Consider the following 18,545-nt stretch of genomic DNA (forward strand, 5'->3'; position numbering starts at 1 on the left):
AATTTAGAGACCTAGTCTTCCTCCTGTGGGAGGCTGGAGTACCCCGAGAGAATCCACCATGCAAACTGAGACCCGGTCCAGGTCTCAGAATCGAACCCAGGACCTTCTGGCTGCAAGGCAGCGATGCTACCATGAACTGATCATATTCTCTAAATTTGACTTTTTGGGGTAGGGTTAGGGCTAACCCTAGCATCTGCAGGCTGCTGGAGACCCTAACCCTTTTATTTTTGTTATGTTTTGTAAGAAAATCCCGTGAGCCTAGAAAGACGTCTTTTGTTACTGTTGGAAATCAAGGGTTGTTGCCATGGTTCCTGCGAGTCATGGCAGAAGCGTTGTGCATATTTATGTATTTGTGGGCGGAACCAGGGCGGTCCATGCAGCACCTGCAGCTCTGCTTCTTGCAGATCAGGATGAATGGAGGAACACAGCGCAGCCTCATGCAGGTTCATGCAGCTGAATATTTCAGGATTCCCTGCATGCCTTATGAGGGACGCATGAAAACTCAAACTGTGAACTCTTACGCATGAGGCCCACACTGAGCCTCCAGCAGCTTCATCATGTCTCCTCTGCTGCCTCCTGATTGGCTGAGCGGCTCTATGTGACAAACTATGTGACCGACCACAGATGCTGCGAGGCTCGGCCGACCTGCTGGGATGTTTGTTGTCTGGGACTCAGCTGGACCAGCGAGGAGCCGGGTCAGTGAAACAGACGGAGGTGGGAGGGCGGGACAGGGTGTTCTATACCAACCCAGGTCAAAGCAGCAGGTGGACTGGTGAAACTGGCCGTAGGGTCAAAGGTTAACCTTCTGGAGACTCATTGATCCGAGGCCGTTAGCATCAACCAGAGTGGCTCAGTGCTGGACTCAGTTCTGTTTCCTTGTCCAATCATTAACCCCCTGCAGTTGTCCTCTGCTGCTCCACTCTGCTCCGTCCTCCATTCCTCCAGTCCTCCAGTCCTCCAATCCTCCAGCAGCCTGCAGACGGTAAGTACAGCCAGAAAATCCTCTTTTCTTTTTCTGTAATCCTTCAGGAATTTCCCCAGACTGTTCAGATCGTTCAGGTTTCGGGTCCCAGGGAGACGGGGGGTTTGGGCAGTCCGGGATGTTAGTGGGTAGGTTTTGGGTGGTTGATGAGTTTTGCTGTGACGGACCTGCAGTTCGGACACTGACGTGTCCAGGCCGCTCCTGACTGTCCACATTGCGACCCTGGGATGGGCTTCACCGACTTGCTGGACCAGGTGAGTCCGCTCTCTTCCTCTGCGGCGCTCCTATCACCTGATGAGTAACTTTACTGTTGTCTGGCTGCCATGGTTGAGGTGGGCGGCTTTGGCAGGTACCAGTGGATCCATGTGATACTAATCAGTTTACCTGGTCTGATGACGGCGAGTCAGAACCTGCTCAACAACTTCGTCTCAGGAATCCCGGTCCACCACTGCAAACCAGCGACCAATCAGAGCCTGCATGACCTGGGGCGCACCTACCAGGTAACTGTCTCTCCTCCAGGTTCTGGAAGAGCCACTCAGCCAATCAGGAGGCAGCAGAGGAGACATGATGAAGCTGCTGGAGGCTCAGTGTGGGCCTCGTGCTTCAGAGTTCTCAGTTTGCGTTTTCACGCTTTCCTCACAAGGCACGGAGGGAATCCTGAAACATTCAGCTGCATGAACCCGCATGTCTTTCCAGGCTCACAGCGTCACCTTACAAAACCTAACAGAAAAAATAAAAAAAAGAAAGGATCAATTCAAGTGAAAATGTTTCTTCGAACTCAGCAGAGAATAACTCCAGAGTGGATGGGAGATTAATTATGGCTTCAAATGTTTTTGTATATCAGGCTAAATGAGGCTCAGTTTCATTATCGTCGGCTGAAAACGTTTGTGTGGCTGCTGCGCATTTCCACAGCAGGAAAAGTTTCCTTATGTTCACACAATACTCATTTTTTACCTGCATGAAACAGAGTTGATGCAGTCTAATTGGCTGTTCTAATGTGGAGCTCTGATTGGCTGTCCTAATGTGGAGCTCTGATTGGCTGTTCTAATGCGGGGCTCTGATTGGCTGCTTCAGGTAGACGAGCAGCAGCTGCTGAAGGTCTTCATCCCTCCAGATCCTTCAGGAAATAGACTCGACCGCTGCAGGAGGTAAACTGGTTTCTGCCCTTTGTTCTCCTTTGTGGTGACATCTCTGACATCACTTCCTGTCCTAACTCAGGTACGTGGAGCCGCAGTGGCACATGTTGAACTTGAATATTTCTCTGAATGCCAGCGAGCTGCAGACCGAAGGATGCGTGGATGGATGGAGCTTCGACCAATCAGAGTTCTCAGCCACCACCGTCTCCGAGGTAACAGCTGTGATTGGCTGAACGAAAGCAGGAGATGATTGGTTTGGATTCAGCCTGCGGCTGATAACAACATTAACAGCATTAATAACATTACTAACTGGATTAATAGCATTAATAACATTGATAATAACATTAATAATAGCATTAAATTCAAATTCAAGTACTTTATTAATCCCAAAAGGAAATTAAATGTTGTAGATCGTGATGGCTGTTGGCAGGACAGATCTCCCGTAGCAGTCTGTTACAGCGAATCTGAAGAAGCCTCTGACTGAAGACACTCTGATGAAGAGAATGGACAGGGTTAGCTAGAATTTACTTGGTTTAATGAAAAATCCTCCTTTGCATCGTCATCTATTCAGGTCCCTAGTTCAGTTCTGATGGCGCTTTCATCAACAGACTGATGTTAGATAAAAATCTTGAAGGATCTTATCTTCCTCCTGTCGCTCTGTTCTTCTTCAAGAGAACTGCGTCTCCAATCTGTCCAGATGAACACCGAGGTTTTTATATTCCTAAGCCATTCCTCTGGGTCTTTTCCCGGTAGGACCTGAACTCCTCACCAGGATGTCTCCATCCTCACCACATGCTGAGCCACCTCAATTGGTTTCTCTCAATTTGAAGGAGCAGAGGCTCTACTCTGAGCCCCTCCTGGATGACTGAGTTTCTCTCTCTAAGGGAGAGCCCAGACACCTTGCAAAGAAAATGGAAGGCATGTTGGTGGGAGTGAGGAGGTCTTTGAAGTATTCTGCCCACTGGCCCCCAACGTCACAAGTCTAGGTCAGCATCACACCATCCCCTCTATAAACAGTGTCGGTGCCGTACTGCTTCCCTCTCCTGAGACAGACGTCTTTCTCCATGGCCTCTCTGAACTCCTTCCACTCCCGAGTTTTTGCCTCAGCAACCACCCCTTGGACTGCCTGTACCCATCAGCTGCTTCTAAGGTCCCGCAGGCCAAAAAGGCCCGATAGGACTCCTTCTTCAGCCTGACAGCATCTCACACTGAAGGTGTCCTCCAGCAGGTTGGAGGGTTGCTGCTCCAATAAGCTGCCTCAACAATGGAGGCGTGAAAGTCCCCCAGAGGGGCACTCTCCAGTAGCCCTTCTAAGGACTCCAAAAAGAGAAGATAATCTGAACTGCTGTTTGGCGCATAAGCGCAAACAACAGTCAGAACCCGTCCCCCCATTCATAGGCGGAGGGAGGCCCTCTCATTCAGCGGGTTGAACACCAATGTTCAGGCACCAAGATTTGGTGCAACAAGTTTGCTCACTCCTGCCCATCGCCTCTCACCATGGGCAACTCCAGAGTGGAAGAGTGTCCAACCTCTCTCAAGGAGGCTGGTTCCAGAACCAGAGCCATGCGCTTCAGCTTCAGCCATGCGCTGAAGCAAGACCGACTCCACACAGTCCTTGTCTCAAACTGTGGTCTGTTAGTGAGGCAGCCATAGATCCAGGTGAGGCCGAGGCGCCACCTGAGTCTGCTGGAGACTCACCAATCTGTAGAGCAGATTAGGCTAAATGGAGAAATCAGATAACCTGATCCTCAGATCCGCTGCTTTGTCCAGGTGACAGGGGGGTGGAGCAGGTGTCTCCGTCTCCATGGTGATAAGCAAATTTCAGGGGTTCCTGAAATGTGCTTGTCTGCTTCCTCAGATAGGTAAGCAGAACCTGACCATCTCACATCCATCATGGACTTCATCATCTGTCAGAGGGAGGTAGAGGAGAATCTGAGACCATCTGTCAAAATATTACAACTGAAGCCAAACTGGATCCTGCAGTATGACAATAACTCCATCCTCCTAACAGGAAATGGACGCTTCCTTTTCGACTCCTCTTGGACTTCTGGCTTCAGCTGTGGTATTATTTCAGCTTTTACTCCAGAAAGGCAAGAATGGAAGTTTGAAAAAGAAAAAATGTCAATGAAAGTTCAAAGCGACTCCAACATGCTACCACTCTGAGCAGCCCAGCTCTAATTAATAACATTAATACCAACATTAGAAACAGTGTTAATAACAACAGTAACATTAATGACCAAATTTCTAACAACATTAATCACATTAATTCACTTTACGATAATAAATTGCTTCATGTTTCAGAGCTTCTATTGCCCCAACCTGACTTTATCTCTCCACCCGTCTGTCTCAGTGGGACCTGGTGTGCTCTCTGCGTCCTCTGAAGCAGATGATCCAGACCATCTATATGGGTGGCGTTTTAACCGGAGCCATTGTGTTTGGTGGCCTGTCAGACAGGTGAGACTCACCTGGTCAGAGTTTCACCTGACCCATCAGGGCTGTGGGAACAATCAGACATGTTCTATATACTAAGTCTGAATTCATGTCATTTCTATCAGCCATAGGCATTTCCTAACACTCTGTTTGTCTCTCAGGTTTGGCAGGAAGTCTGTCCTTATATGGTCATATCTACAGCTGGCTGTGCTTGGCTGTAGCTCCGCCCTCTCTCCTTCATACACCGCCTATTGCATCTTCAGGTTTCTGAGCGGGATGGCCATGTCTGGAATCATCCTCAACGGAGTCTCACTCAGTACACGTTTACCTGTTTACATGTCTGACTGGTTGCCTGTCGGTTTGTCTGTTTAATCATTTAGCTATAGAGCTTAGAGCTGTAACAACACATTTCCCCAGTAGGGGGCGTCAAAATGTTTTAAGTGAAAACTTTTTCTGAAGAGCTCTTCTTCTTCTTCTCCTTCATTGAGAAAATTAAACCAAAATTTCAGTAATTTCTGTACTCCCCCCTTTTTAAATGTTAGATTATTGGAGAAATGTAATTATTAGAAATTTTAACATTATTTGTTTATTGTTGGATAAAGTAGAACAGCTCCAATATCTGTGCTCGCCTACTGACTGTCTTCCTTCCTGACTCTCCTCAGAGGTGGAGTGGATCCCAACCAAAACCCGGACAGTAGTGGGAACTCTCACCTCCTTCTTCTTCACCTTTGGTCAGATGATCTTGGCAGGCCTTGCCTACTGGCTGAGAGACTGGAGGAAGCTCCAGCTGGTTGTCTGCGCGCCTCAGTTCCTGTTCTTCACCTACAGCTGGTCAGTGAAGCCCTGGTACAGTGGATCCCCGGGATTCATGGGGATTAGGGACCACAGGCGCCCACCAACTGCTAACATCTGTAAATACTCGAGACCACGTCTAAAAATGCTCCTAGCTACGTCTCTTAATAGTTCATACACCAAATATACCTTTGCACCAGGGATGGAGTCGAGACAGATTCTTCCAACACCAGAAGGGGGAAAAACAGGCGGGGTGGGGAATGAGGAGGGTGGGGAGTCCACTGTATCTTCCTACGATTGTCCTGTGATTGGTCAGGTCGTTGAATGTCTGGGCTGTGATTTGTCAGGTGAGTGAATGTCTGTCATGTGATTGGTCAGGTGGTATGTAGAGTCAGCTCGTTGGCTGGTGCTGAACCGTCGGTCTGAGGAAGCCTTAAAGGGTCTCCACAGAGTCGCTCGGATCAATCGGAGACCAGAGGCCATCAACAAACTGACCTTAGAGGTAACCTCTGACTACATGTACAGCTGTATTCTGATCAATGAAGACCTGACTTTGGCACCACGTTACTACAGGTACTTCACTCTCACATGAGGAAAGAGATTGAGTCGAGCCGTTCATCGTTTACAGCCTTCGATCTGGTGAAGACCAGAAGGATAAGACGCATCTCCATCTGTCTGACAGCCGTCTGGTGAGAAATTCACCAGTTTTAACCAGCTTCACCTGTTTCTTTCCTTCATGTTGCTGTTCCTGTTGGGGTTAGGTGTTCACAGTGAACCTTGTTATGGAAATTTCATTTATCAAAGAATGAGAATCTGTTTCAATAATAAGAGAACGATTAATCTTTGTCTTTAAGTTTATTTATTCGAAGGCAAAAAGCGTTCGAAGTCCCGTCTCACTGAACGCAGTCAGGAGAAGAGCCCTGAACACAGTCACATCACATTGTTGTAAAGTCACAGCAAGGAAAAGACCCACCCAAAGTCTGATATATTGCCAGATGGACCACAGTGCTTACCCCCACCTCATGAACTATCCCTCACCTCTTGGAGGGGACGACTTTATGGCAGGAAAGAGAACCGATAAGGGTTTCAGGAGAAACTTCTAATTTTTCTTTGTCAGTTTCTCATGGGTGCTGGGTCGAACAAGGGTACAAACTACATTCCACACGTCAGTCCTTTAAGACAACTGCCAGCTTAAGCATTTTACCCAAGATGTCTTCAGGTCTCTTATACTATCACAGCTGCAGAAACAGCTAAACATTATCTGGAAACTTCTTTAATGGAAAAACACATCTTGCAGAAATACAAAAACACAGCAGCTATAATCAGTAAATAAATGTTAAAAATGTATCATCAGTTCCATCAAAGATGAAATAAGGCTAAAAACAAAATTTTCTATTACAATCTCTACCTGTGCAGGTGTTTACCTGTGTACCTGTCTGCAGGTTCTCCACCAGTTTTGCTTACTATGGTTTGGCGATGGACCTGCAGAAGTTCGGGGTGAGTTCTCTGATTTCTGCTCACCCGTCTTCCTTGTTTCTGGAGTGAACTGCATTCTGATTGGCTGTGGGTCGTTCCAGGTAAGTATTTACCTGATGCAGATCATCTTTGGAGCCGTAGATATTCCTGCAAAGTTCTTGGCTCTGGGCATGCTCAGTTACCTGGGCAGGCGGGTCTCCCAGGTGTCGTGCCTGTTCCTGTCAGCTGTCATCATCTTTGCCAACATCTTTGTCCCCACAGGTACAGAGGTTCTGGTTCTGATATGATCCTAAATCCAGTCCTGACTCACCCTGATTCCAGATCTGATCTCTACCCCATCTTTATTGGGTTTCCAGAACTATCTCCCGCTCTGGTTCTGATCCTGACTCTGTCTCTAATCTTTGTTCAGATTATGTGTTAAATTCTGACCCGACTCACAGTGTGGTTCTGATTCTGACTCAGGCCAAATCACTGGTTCTGATCCGGATCTAATCTCTAATCTGTGATTCTAACCCTGATCATTTTGTGATGTGTGGTTCTGGTTTTAACCCGGTCTGTTGTCTTGATCTGGTTCTGGTTCTGGTCTCTATCCTGCAGACATGCAGAGCCTCAGAACCACCCTAGCCTGTCTGGGTAAAGCCTTCACATCGGCCTCCTTCACCACCGTCTACCTGTACACCGGAGAGCTCTACCCCACTGTCATCAGGTGGGTCCAACAGGCCCGGTTCCATCCTCATCAGAACTTCTGACCCGGTTACCAGAACATGTTGTGATGTCTTTCCAGGCAGACAGGAATGGGCTTCGTCTCCACGATGGCGAGGATTGGCAGCATGGCAGCGCCTGCAGTTCTGATCCTGGACGAGGTGAGCCCGACTGGAACCAGAACCAAAATCAGAACCTTCTGGTACATTTTATAGCTAAACAGCAGCTGGTCCGCTTGGACAAGGAAGTATTTATTCAGCTTCGGTACAACAGGTCCAATTGAGATGTAAACATGGTTCGGTTTTGGCCAATTACAGTCCAGCTGTTAGGAAACTAACATTAGGTATTGATTAATTATTGATCATAACGGTTCAGTTAGAACAAGGTAAATGTCAGATTTTTTTACCTCCCCGCTTAAACGTACCGTATCACATCATCACCGTAGCAACCGACCCACAGAGCTGTTCTTCACATTGCCAGGTGTTTCCTGCACTACCCAGTATGGTCTATGGGGGCGCTGCAGTGCTGGCCAGCGGTTTCGCCTGCTTCCTGCCGGAGACGCTCAACAAGCCGCTGCCCGACACCATTGAGGATGTGGAGGAAAACAGGTGAGCTGTCTGCTGCGGCTCCAGAACTCTTCAGGTTCTGACCCGAATCCCAAAACAGAGAGCTGCACCTCAGCCGGTTCTGATGAAACAACGCAAACATTACAAACAGAACAACTCAAAACCTGCTGAGGTAGTTCCCACCGTGGGATCCTGCAGTGGGATCCTGAGGTTAGACCCGGTATCTGGATCCTTGTGATCGTGGTTCTGTGGTTCTTTTTTCTGGGTTCTGGGAGGTTTTGATGGACGGCATCCAGAGCGCTGCTCCTCCATGACCCTGGAGCTTTCTGATCAGTTCTGTCCTCTAATAAATAACTTGATTGGAATCATTAATTATTCTGTGTGTCAAGGACTGGAGGAAGCTGTGGCTCCCACCTGAAAGAGGGCGTGGCTCTGAAAGAGGGCGTGTCTTCTCCTGATGACTGCAGCGTGGTCACAAAGGAAGGCGTGGCCTTAAAAGGACTGAATGAGAAAGAGGGTAGTGGCCTCAATGCTCTCTAACCAATCACAGGATGCTACATCACAGGGTCTGGGCCAATCACAGAAGACCAATTAGACATGTGGACAATTTTAACAGTGAAATTTAATCTATAATCAATTAGCAGGTGATTGTTTAGAGATGAGAACATGAGCTGACCAGATGATGAATGGCGTTTAATGTCTTGAGTTGAGATATGAATAAATTGACTGAAGACACTGATTATTGATTACTGATTATTGTCTGAAGCACTTATTGGCTGCCGTCAATAAACATGTTGATAAATTGAGTCTGAGCTGTTTCTTTTCTCAGTCACATGGTTCACAGGTCTTGTGTGCTTCAAGAACATTCAGCAGGGATCATGGATCCAAAGGAGCGTGGCCTATTACCCACACAGGTTAGCATGCATCAGGTTCAGATGCCTTCATAGCTTCGATGACGGTTGCTCTCCATCCTCAGCATCACCATGGCAACATGGTCCTCAGACAGGAAGAACACTGGATGATCTCACTGCTGTCTTCTCTCCTTTGTCTCCCATTAAACTACTAGAAGGGAGACCAAACTCCTCCCCCTGCTGGAGGGTGTGTGACCTGCAGCACCATGTTAGTCCTTGTGGACTCCTGTTTGTCTCCATGTTATTGAATTGACTTCAGATGTTTTTGTGCTTTAGTTTTATTCCTCGGGGTTATTCTGGTTCTGGTCAATTCCCTTTTGCTGTTCAACTTTTCAGTTTACCCGTTTGTTTTGTCATGTCCTTTTTTGTTCTATAATAATAATAATTAATAATAATAATAATAATAATAATAATACATTTCTTTAATGCCCATCACATCTTGAGATCTCAAAGGGCTACGTTGTGTCACTGACAGGCATCAACAGAATTAATAAATCTGTTCTTTTATCAAGTTCTGGTCCATGTGAACAGAACTGTTCACCTACTGTCTAAGATTGCAATAAAGACTTTAGACCCTAAACTTTGTTTTAAACTGAGCTGCAGTGACCCGGTTCAGGTTCTGTTCAGTCATCATCTGTGTTTTGATCCATTCAGGGTTCATTCCCCTACAGTTTGCTGGTTGATGGCCCAGCTGGAAGTGATATTGAGTGGTGTGGGAGGAGCTTGTTTTCTCCAACAAATTCTCCATCTACCTACAGCCAGTATCCAATAGCAATTCACCCCGAGAGACAAACATACTCGTCCAATGTACAGGAGTACCAAAACTCCATCAAACAGATTGAACTTAATCCTGGTAATTTCACGTTACATCAAGTTCAGGTTATGATGGTGAGTAAACCAGACATTTACTGGCTTCATCAAGTGGCAGTAGAAAGAAATAACATCCATATAACAGGAATAAAACCTCCTTCAGGCCAGAGCCTGAATTAGCGCGAGCAAACATCTTCTACAACCAAAGCTTTGAGAAGTCAGATGCTGTCAGAGGAAGCACTGACTTTCTATAGGGAGAAGTAATACATCCTGACTCCTTCATTGTTGAGAAACAGGGAAGCAGATAAATGCTGAGTCTGGAAGAACATCTCTGGATGGAGAACAGAGAATATGTGGATGGTGGCAGCAGTGAGGGAGGAGTCACAACATCTTATCTGCTCAGATGAATCCAGCCTGATTGCATCAATAACAACTAATAAAGTGGAACATTTTAATATACAGATGTTATGTTACTCCAGGCTTATGAATAGCCTGGAGTTCTTTATGAATTTATTTAAGAGATTTTGCTGCGATGTGGATCACGTGAGTCACGTGATCCTGCTGCTGGATCCTAGCGGGTCTTCCCGCCGGAGATGCGGTGGGTTTCATAGAGAGAAGCTCCGACCACAGGATGCGCCGCCTGTTTCACCGGCTGACAAACGATGCGTAGTCACAGAGTCTCGCTGACTCAGCCAATCACAGACGTCGCTCTGCCCGCTGTCATTAACTGACAGGACATCGGACCAATCAGAGCAGCTCTAGGCAAGAGGCCGTGGAGCAGGAGGGCGGGGCTTCATCGCCACTCAGTAGATCAACGGAACAAAATGGCGGCCGTGGCTGCGGAGCCAGGAGCTGCGGTTCCGACCACAACACGGTCCGAGATTCTGCCGGAACCCGGACCGTACAGCCCCGCACATCACGAGATTCCGGCGGAACCCAGCGACGGCCCAGAATCCAGTCCAGGCGGGAACCCAGACAACGGAGAATCCAGGGAGAGCCGCCATGTTGGTCCGGAGCAGAACCCCGGGGCGGGACCGGTTTTACCCGCGACAGACAGAACCATAGAGGGTCAGCTAGACCGGAGCGGGACCACAGAGGATGTGTTGAACCGGAGCGGCGTCCACCCGGACCAAACCGCGACCACAGGCCTTTCGAACCTCCCGGTGGACTGCAGCGGTTCTGAGAGGGTCTTTGCCGGACTGCCGAACTCAGGCAGTACCAGTACCTATCAAACCATTCCCCTGGACCCGCAACCCCCCGCAGTTTTTCTGCACTCGGTTCCGGACCCCGCTCCGGTCTCTGAGGCCGGTCTATCTCTGGCCGAACCGGCAGAACCTACCGAGACCACGGAACTGGACCGGTGTTACACGATTCTGGAGCAGGAGGAGTTGGTACCTGGACCTACGGAGGATTCAGTTTTGGATGAGAACTCAGAATCCGCCAACGGGTTCTGTAAGAGCTCAGCGAGACCGAAGCTCGAGGATAGCTCTGGGTCGGAACCGAGTTCTGTGCTGGACCTGAGTCCTGGTGCCGAGGTCCGAGTCAGCCTGGAGCACGTGATCGATGACGCGCTGGTGGTGTCGTTCCGGCTGGGGGAGCAGGTCTTCTCTGGGGTTCTGATGGACGTGTCCAAAAGGTACCGATCACACCCACAACACCCACCCAGCAGGTTTTGTATTGTTGTGACCAGAACCTAACAGGGTCAGAACAGAACTTCTCATGCCATGTGGGTTTAGGGTCAGTGGTCAGAACCGACCCGGTTAGTGGTTGGCCCTGAAAAGTTCTGATGGTTTCTGACTGGATCCATCCATTCATCAGTGGAAGACCTTCTTCGTCTCTGGTGTTTTTCCAGTAGCTGAGCCAGTGTCGGGTTCTCCACATCATCTCCAAGTTCTCGTCTCTGCATAATGATCTCTTCTGACAGAGCTGGTTCTGACAGAACCGGATCGGCAGCATTGTTTTGGTTCTGGTTTCTACATGGGTTCAAAGGTCCAGAAACTTCGTCAATTGTCCTCAGAGCTTTCGTCAGTTGTCTTCACTATCAAAACAACATGGTGTCCGGCTGAGTTTTGGGTCACATTTGATGTTTTTGTGCACTAGAGGCAGAACCTCTACAGCAGGGGTCTCCCAGTCCAGCCCTCAAGGGCTACCAGCCTGCAACTTCTATGCGTCTCTGCTCCAAAATATCTGAATTCCCTCAGCAGCGTTCATTCAGCTCTGTAATAGGCTGGGAACAAGCAGGTTATTTGATCCAGGTGTGTTTGAGCAGAGAATAAGATGCATCTAAAAGTTGTATCATGTAGCCCTTGAGGACTGGACTGGGAGACCCCTGATCTACAGAACCTCTACAGACCTTGGTCTCAGTAACACAGCTCAGCCAGCTTGGTCTCTAGAGAGAGACTGGTTGAGGTCGGCCATCTATGGGTCAGAACAGTTAGGTTGTTCATTGATCATGAAGGAAATTATGTGGCCCATTCATACAGACAGTAAAATTAAAGAGCAACTAGATAAAAATTAAGTATTAAAAAACAAATGTCAACATGATGATGATGATAGCAGCTTTATTTCACCTGATGCCCACCCACCTGGTTGGTTCTGGCAGGATGGTTCTAGTTGGGTTCCTCTCATCCAGCACTGCAGGAATTCTCGTTGGGTTAGGGTTGACCCTTCCAGACCAGCTGATGACTCAGCAGGTTTTGGTTCAGAAGTTCTGGGCCAAAAACAACAACCAGATTGGAAGTAAGCTGAGCCAGAACCAGAACCATTCAGACTCTCCAAATCTTGGTGTTGCTATCTGGGTCGGTTGTGAGGGGGTTTTGACCCGGTTCTGATCCGGTCAATTCTATTGACCAGATGTTCTGGTACCAGCTGTTGTTCTGGTTATAACAGTACTGCCCTGTCTCTGCAGGTTTGGACCTTTTGGGATTCCTGTCACCGTGTTTCCCAGACGAGACGACCGCTGCCGTCCTGCGGCGTCTCTGCAGATGGCCGCCGCTAGCGACAGGCCGCGCACCGAGCTGGATGAGGCAGCCGCCCCCCAGCCATGCGGCCCCAAGCCGCCACCGCTGTTCCAGGAGGGGGCGCCATACCCACCACCTTTGTTCATCAGGGACACCTACCACCAGGCCTTACCTCAGCCGCCGCCACGTAAGATCAAGAGGCCGAAGCGGCGTTACCGCAGCGAGGAGCCCACCTCCATCATGAACGCCATCAAGCTCCGCCCCCGCCAGGTGCTCTGTGATAAGTGCAAAGGTGTGGTGGCATCAGGTGGCCATCGGGAAGCACGACGGGGGGAGGAGGCAACGCGGCGGCGCCGGCCAGCGGACGCTCCCATGTCCTCGGAGTTGAAGCGTCTGAAGATGGACGACAAGTCGGGGCGCAGTACCGACAAGCGGTCGTCAGGGTTACAGGGGCCGCAGTCCTCGCGGCGTGTCCTGAGAGGTGTGGTCTCCTCCTCTTCCTCGACGGCGGCATCTGGCCGGATGCGCCTGCAACTGAACTCTAAGAAGGGTTTGACCCCGGCGGCAGACCGCCCCGACGCTCGCAAGGTCCTCCAGAAGTTGGCTCCGCACCGCCGGCCCAAAGACCAGAACCAGGACCGTGGCAAGGCGGTGACCCGGGCCGCGGCGCTGCAGAATCACGGCCAGAAGGTCCACTTCACCCGCCGCTTGCAGAACCCGGGCGGTGCCACTGTCCCTGGGCCGCTGCCACCCAGAATGCGCCTCAAACCTCAAAGGTATCGTACCGACGACCCGGCGCCGAGCTCCGCCTCTGAGGCGTCGCCCCGAACCGCTACAAGCCCCACCCCCTCGCCGCCAGCTCCTCCCACCCCTCCCCCAGCCGCTGTCGCCATAGAAACGAGTGACGGAGAGGCGCAGGAAGGAGCTGGCTGGCAGGAGGCGGAGCCTCCCCTGCCGTCCTCCTGCTCCCTAGACTCCTCCCACTCAGAGTGCAGCTCCACAGAGACCTTTGACCTCCCGCCCCCCGGGGACCCCCCCTCCTCTTCCTCTGCCCCTCCCCTACCCCCACCTTCCTCTTTCGTCCCTCTGTGCACCCCGCTGGCGGGCGAGGACGAGGAGGACGGCGACCCGAAGCGCCGCAGGAAGTCGTCCACGTCCTCCTCCTCCTCGTCTTCGTCCTCGTCGTCCGTCTTCTCCAAGTCCGTGTCCAAGTGTCTGCTGCCGGACGGCCGCACCGTGTGCGTCGGCGACATCGTCTGGGCCAAGATCTACGGCTTCCCCTGGTGGCCGGCACGCGTGCTGGGCATCACGGTGGCGCGCCGCGGTGACACGGGGCTGGCGGTGCGGCAGGAGGCGCGGGTCTCCTGGTTCGGCTCGCCCACCACTTCCTTCCTGCCGCTGGCACAGCTCTCGCCCTTCCTCGAGACGTTCCAGTCGCGCTTCGACAAGAAGAGGAAGGGGCCGTACCGCCGGGCCATCGCCGAGGCCGCTAGCGCCGCCAAGCAGCTGACGCCAGAGGTCCGTGCGCTGCTCACTCAGTTCGAGACGTAGCATAGGCCCCGCCCCTATTACACTGGCCCCGCCCCTTTCATTCACTGGGAGGAGCCAACCCAGACTAATAAAGACTGTTTCCTGTGTGGAGAGGAGGGGAGGAGCCTCAGATGGCAGGGGGCGGTGCTTAATCTTCCATCTGGTCAGGTGGCAGCATTTCAGCTTGCTGATGTCATCATTTATCAGGAGATTCAGAGCGATGATTGGCTCATCAGGCTGACATCATGATGACATCACTCTTACCTGACCTGTTGTAAACACTAATCCCTCATCAGGCTCCATAATGGTGAGGTCATCAATCAAAATGGCTGACAGTTTTATTTTTGTATCTATCGATGACGCTCTGGCGCCCCCTTCAGGTCTTACTGGGGCTTGAAATGCTGACACACTGACATCACTTCCTGTCGAGTTTGACTGAAAATATTTGTACTTTATTTTGAAGTTCTGTTTAGACATTTAACTGTGAAATTGAGTGTGGTCCAAACTGAGGCTGCGGGTCCAGAACATGGTCGGGAGTCACACACTCTGGTCCCTAGTGTGCTTACATCATCGCAGCTGCGTTTGATTGGCTCCAACCGTCAGTTCAGTTCATTGGTAAACTGGGTACCTTTAATATGGTTCCCAACTGGTTCCCAGTAAGGTGGGTTCCAGTAAACAGGAAGTAGTTTTAGCCAATCAGATTGTTCGATGTAGCTCTTGGATCCTCCTGGTTTACGTTCAGAGACGTTTTGTTTTGACGTCTCACTCGTTCTGTGTTTGGAGCCCTGAGCCTGAGTTCATGGACCGGGGACAGGTGGGACAGGTAGGACACACTGACTGTTAGCCAGACGAGGATGATGAAGGTGGATCTTCTCTCTGCTGTGACTGTCGGACTCTTTTTACCGTCTGTTTGCAGATCAGAGACTCTGACCAGTGTACATGTCTTTCTGTTTGAATCTGTTAATAAACTGTCCAACTGCTCTTTAACCATCGTGGGCGTCATCATTTCCGTGGGCGCCATTACTTCCGTGGGCGCCATTACATTCCCCTCTGTTTGACTGCCGGTGCCTTGCTCATGGGCACGCCTCAGACTTTCTCACCTGCAAACAGATGTTGGGTAAACTGGTCTGCAGAGCGGCTTCAGAGTGGGAGAGTCCCAGCAGGCACTGGCTGAATCAGTCTGTAGAAAGTATTCACGCCCCTTCCAGATTCCTCTGAGGGTTTCAGATCATCAACGCGTGTTAGCATCAGACAACCTGAGAAATGAGAAGGTTTCCTGGGTGGAAAAGTATCCACAACCTGAACGCAGTAACTGGTCCCATCAAGTGTTTCCAATGGGAACGGGTTTCTGGCGTCACTGGGTGAACTCTGACTCCTGCTCTGCCGGGGGCTTTAATTCAGACACTGGCGGGTTTTCCAGCTGGAGGAACCTGTTGGGAGTCAGGCTGCAGCATTTCTGGTTAAATACTAGGCTTTGACTAGGCCACCCCATATAGATACTTTATAGATAGATGCAGCTCTGTCTGTAGATTTGTGACGTCCCTGAACTGATCCGCTGTAGATGTTCCAGACCTGTAACTCCTAGACATGTCCCTGGTCCAATTAGAACCTCCTCCAATTGGAGGAGGTTCTATTTCAGGCTGGTTCTCCTCAGGGTTCAGTCCGGCTCTGCTAGTGGGGGTGTGAGTTTAGTGAGGAAATTTTCCTGTGTCTTAATTATTTTGTCAATTCCAGCAATAGATGATCAATTTTATTTCTCAGCAATGTAGCAGTCAGCACTTACAGTTTAACTGTTGGAGATTAGCTTTTATAGCTTAGCTGGTAGCGGTTATTGCTTAGCAGTTAGCTGTTATAGCTTAGCTGTTAGCAGTTATAGCTTAGCTGTTAGCGGTTAGCTTTCTGTCTTCCTCGGGGGTTTCTCATGTGCTCTGGAGGTTCTGCACATCAGAGCTGCTTCTGGAAATCTTGTGGCCTACTTTCTGTTGTCAGGCAGGTTCTGTGACCTCTGGGTTGCGGAGGTCAGACTGATTAACTGAACCTCAGGTCCGAGTTGGTTTGGAGCTTTTTCCTTCAAGGATGAAATCGTGATTTAAAACTTTTAGCTTTTATTCAGGTTGTTTTTGTCTGAGATGAGTTGATGATCTGAAACAGCAGCGAAGCTCACACCTGTGTCAGTGGGTGGCGTTTATTGTGTGACCTGAGCACAAGATGGAGAGCAGCTGGAAGCACCTGGTTCAGACCGAGCCAATAATCAATGAATTGATGATGTGAATAAAGTGTAAACAGCCTTTCTGTGTCTCTGCAGCGCGCCGCTGAAGAGCTGCTGACGCTGGAGGCCGGCTTCACGCAGGGGCGGGGTCTGAACACACATGGACATCAATAATCAATATTTAAGGCAGAGTTTATATTTATGAAGAAAAATCAATGTATTGATCTTACTGCTGTGTTTCCATGGATACTAGGTACAGGTTATAGGTTCTTGCGTCCTTCAATCAGAAATTGATCAGTTGATCAACTCAGCTCGGCTCCTTATGGAGAGTTTCCTCACCTGCAGACGCCATCTTCAGTTGGAACCAGCAGGTGAGGCTCCGCCCCCAACCCCTCACCTGGGTGTGGCTCCAGGTGAAGCGGTGGGAGGGCTGAGCGGCGGCGCCACGCTGCACAGGTCAGAGAAAATTATCTGTTCTGATCCATTTTCAGACAAAAATGAAAAAGTGATAAGTTTTTATTTGGTTTTGAATCGGATGCAAATTATTAAAATGTCGGACCAGATGTGATTCTCATCTTTATTGATCGGGTTAACGTGACCCGGAAATATTTCTGCGTGAAATGCCAGAGGTTTAGTGACACTGTGGAGGCGCTGGGGCCAAACATGGACCTGGCATGGTCAACAGCAGCCTGAAGCACGCAGATGCTTCCTTCCTGCTGAGGCTGAGGGACTTCCTGCTCAGAAATGAGCCGCAGAACATCAGTAGAGAAGAAGACGTCGGATGCTGGGGTTGGGTTGAAGTCAACACAGGCTGTGATGAACTAGGAACCAGTCTGGCAGGACCATCCCTCACTCCCCTGAATGATACCCAAAGCTCTGCTGGACAGGAAGACCGCCTGCTTCCTGTTCCTCTCAGTGTCAGGTTCTGATTGGACGCTTCAGGTGACCAGGGAGTTTTTTCCCCCTTCACGTCCTCATCCTCGCTTCATCCGGTTCTACTCGTTGTTTTCAGCTCATTTCAGTCTCACGATGGTTCCTCTGGTCCAGTTTGGTCCGGTTTGCTTGTGCCTATTCCGTTCTTTTTCTCTGGAATGGTTGGATCCGGTCCATTGAGATCTGGTCCAGTCTGGTCGGGTCTCTGTCCTCCAGCGACTTTTCTGGAGGCGTGGCAAAGCTCTGGTGAATTTTGGTCCCATGAGTCTGCTCTCCAAATCAGCCTATCAGAGAACAGGTTCTCTAGCAGCTGATTCTCCCAGTGATTTTTCAGATCTGCCCAGTTCCTGGTCCAGTCAAAGTATTTCAGTGGGAACTAATGAATTTAATCGGGTCAGAGTGGATATTTAAACTGGTTTGGTCTGAAATGGTTTCAATGTCTGAATTTATTTCAATATTATCTGATTAAAACTGCTATGTAGTTTAATCTGATCTAACCGGGTTAAAACATGTTTAAATTGGTTTAAACTGGTCGGAACTGGGTATTAATGGTCTGAAATAGGTTAAATCAGTTGGAACTGGTTCCACAAAGTTTAACTGCACCAGTAAACAATTTTTTGAACTGGTGAGAAGTAGATTAAATGTGCCTGACATGGTCAGAACTGGCTAAAACTGGTTTAACTGGTTATAACTGCCTGACCTTGTTAAAACTTGTATAAACTATTTTGAACTGGGCTGAAGTTAGTTGAACTGGTTAATACTGGTCTGACCTGGTCTCAACTGGTTTCCACTCCTTCTGAAATGTTCTAAACTAGTTTAAATCAGCATCCTGCGATTGAACCAGTGGGAACTGGTCTGAACTGGTTTTTACTGGTTGTCTGATAACTTTTTGAAGGTTTGATTTTTTTCTTCTTTTTGTTTGAGTTGAAAATGATGCAGACAGGAAATTGTTTTAATATTGTTTACAGATGGAAATGCAATAAAAATGCTGCATGTGTGAAACATTTTCCTGTGTCGGTGGGTTATTGATCAGGGGTCAGAGGTCACATCCTGATGATGTTTCCCACCTGCTGTCCACGAGGTTTCAGACTCACTTTGGATAAAGAAA

General features: G+C 49.3%; 2 protein-coding genes across 4 annotated transcripts; both read left to right on the plus strand.

The window, feature by feature from the left end:
* The first annotated feature begins 827 nt into the window (after nucleotides 1-827).
* On the plus strand, nucleotides 828-8,890 carry LOC102219821 (solute carrier family 22 member 6-like). Of its 3 annotated transcripts, XM_023342761.1 has the most exons (16): nucleotides 831-982; nucleotides 1,156-1,236; nucleotides 1,315-1,482; nucleotides 2,057-2,130; nucleotides 2,201-2,330; nucleotides 4,469-4,572; nucleotides 4,710-4,864; nucleotides 5,211-5,379; nucleotides 5,719-5,842; nucleotides 5,914-6,029; nucleotides 6,783-6,837; nucleotides 6,918-7,077; nucleotides 7,414-7,522; nucleotides 7,601-7,679; nucleotides 7,999-8,126; nucleotides 8,474-8,890. In XM_023342761.1, exons 2-16 carry the CDS (start codon nucleotides 1,210-1,212, stop codon nucleotides 8,622-8,624), a joined length of 1,749 nt encoding a protein of 582 aa, XP_023198529.1. In that variant the 5' UTR covers nucleotides 831-982; nucleotides 1,156-1,209; the 3' UTR covers nucleotides 8,625-8,890. The 3 variants fall into 3 exon arrangements, with proteins under 3 accessions (XP_023198531.1, XP_023198529.1, XP_023198530.1); XM_023342763.1 differs by lacking the exon at nucleotides 8,474-8,890 and having other exon boundaries at nucleotides 828-982; nucleotides 7,605-7,679; XM_023342762.1 differs by having other exon boundaries at nucleotides 831-1,236.
* A 104-nt stretch (nucleotides 8,891-8,994) lies between these two features.
* Nucleotides 8,995-18,442, plus strand: pwwp2a (PWWP domain containing 2A). Its single transcript, XM_014470441.2, has 3 exons — nucleotides 8,995-11,441; nucleotides 12,714-14,283; nucleotides 16,601-18,442. The coding sequence occupies exons 1-3, from the start codon at nucleotides 10,630-10,632 to the stop codon at nucleotides 16,676-16,678; spliced, it is 2,460 nt and encodes an 819-aa protein (XP_014325927.2). The 5' UTR covers nucleotides 8,995-10,629; the 3' UTR covers nucleotides 16,679-18,442.
* The last annotated feature ends 103 nt before the right edge of the window (nucleotides 18,443-18,545 follow it).

Source organism: Xiphophorus maculatus, chromosome 11, assembly GCF_002775205.1.
Source record: "Xiphophorus maculatus strain JP 163 A chromosome 11, X_maculatus-5.0-male, whole genome shotgun sequence".
NCBI lineage: Eukaryota > Metazoa > Chordata > Actinopteri > Cyprinodontiformes > Poeciliidae > Xiphophorus > Xiphophorus maculatus.

Bases quoted from the DNA above. Each gene is read 5' to 3' on its own strand.
- pwwp2a (XM_014470441.2), top strand. From the start codon at position 10,630: ATGGCGGCCGTGGCTGCGGAGCCAGGAGCTGCGGTTCCGACCACAACA. The intron at 11,442-12,713 runs GTACCGATCACA...CTGTCTCTGCAG, and splicing joins CTGATGGACGTGTCCAAAAG to GTTTGGACCTTTTGGGATTC. The intron at 14,284-16,600 runs GTCCGTGCGCTG...GTGTCTCTGCAG, and splicing joins CCAAGCAGCTGACGCCAGAG to CGCGCCGCTGAAGAGCTGCT.
- LOC102219821 (XM_023342762.1), top strand. From the start codon at position 1,210: ATGGGCTTCACCGACTTGCTGGACCAG. The intron at 1,237-1,314 runs GTGAGTCCGCTC...GCCATGGTTGAG, and splicing joins TCACCGACTTGCTGGACCAG to GTGGGCGGCTTTGGCAGGTA. The intron at 7,523-7,600 runs GTGGGTCCAACA...ATGTCTTTCCAG, and splicing joins CTCTACCCCACTGTCATCAG to GCAGACAGGAATGGGCTTCG.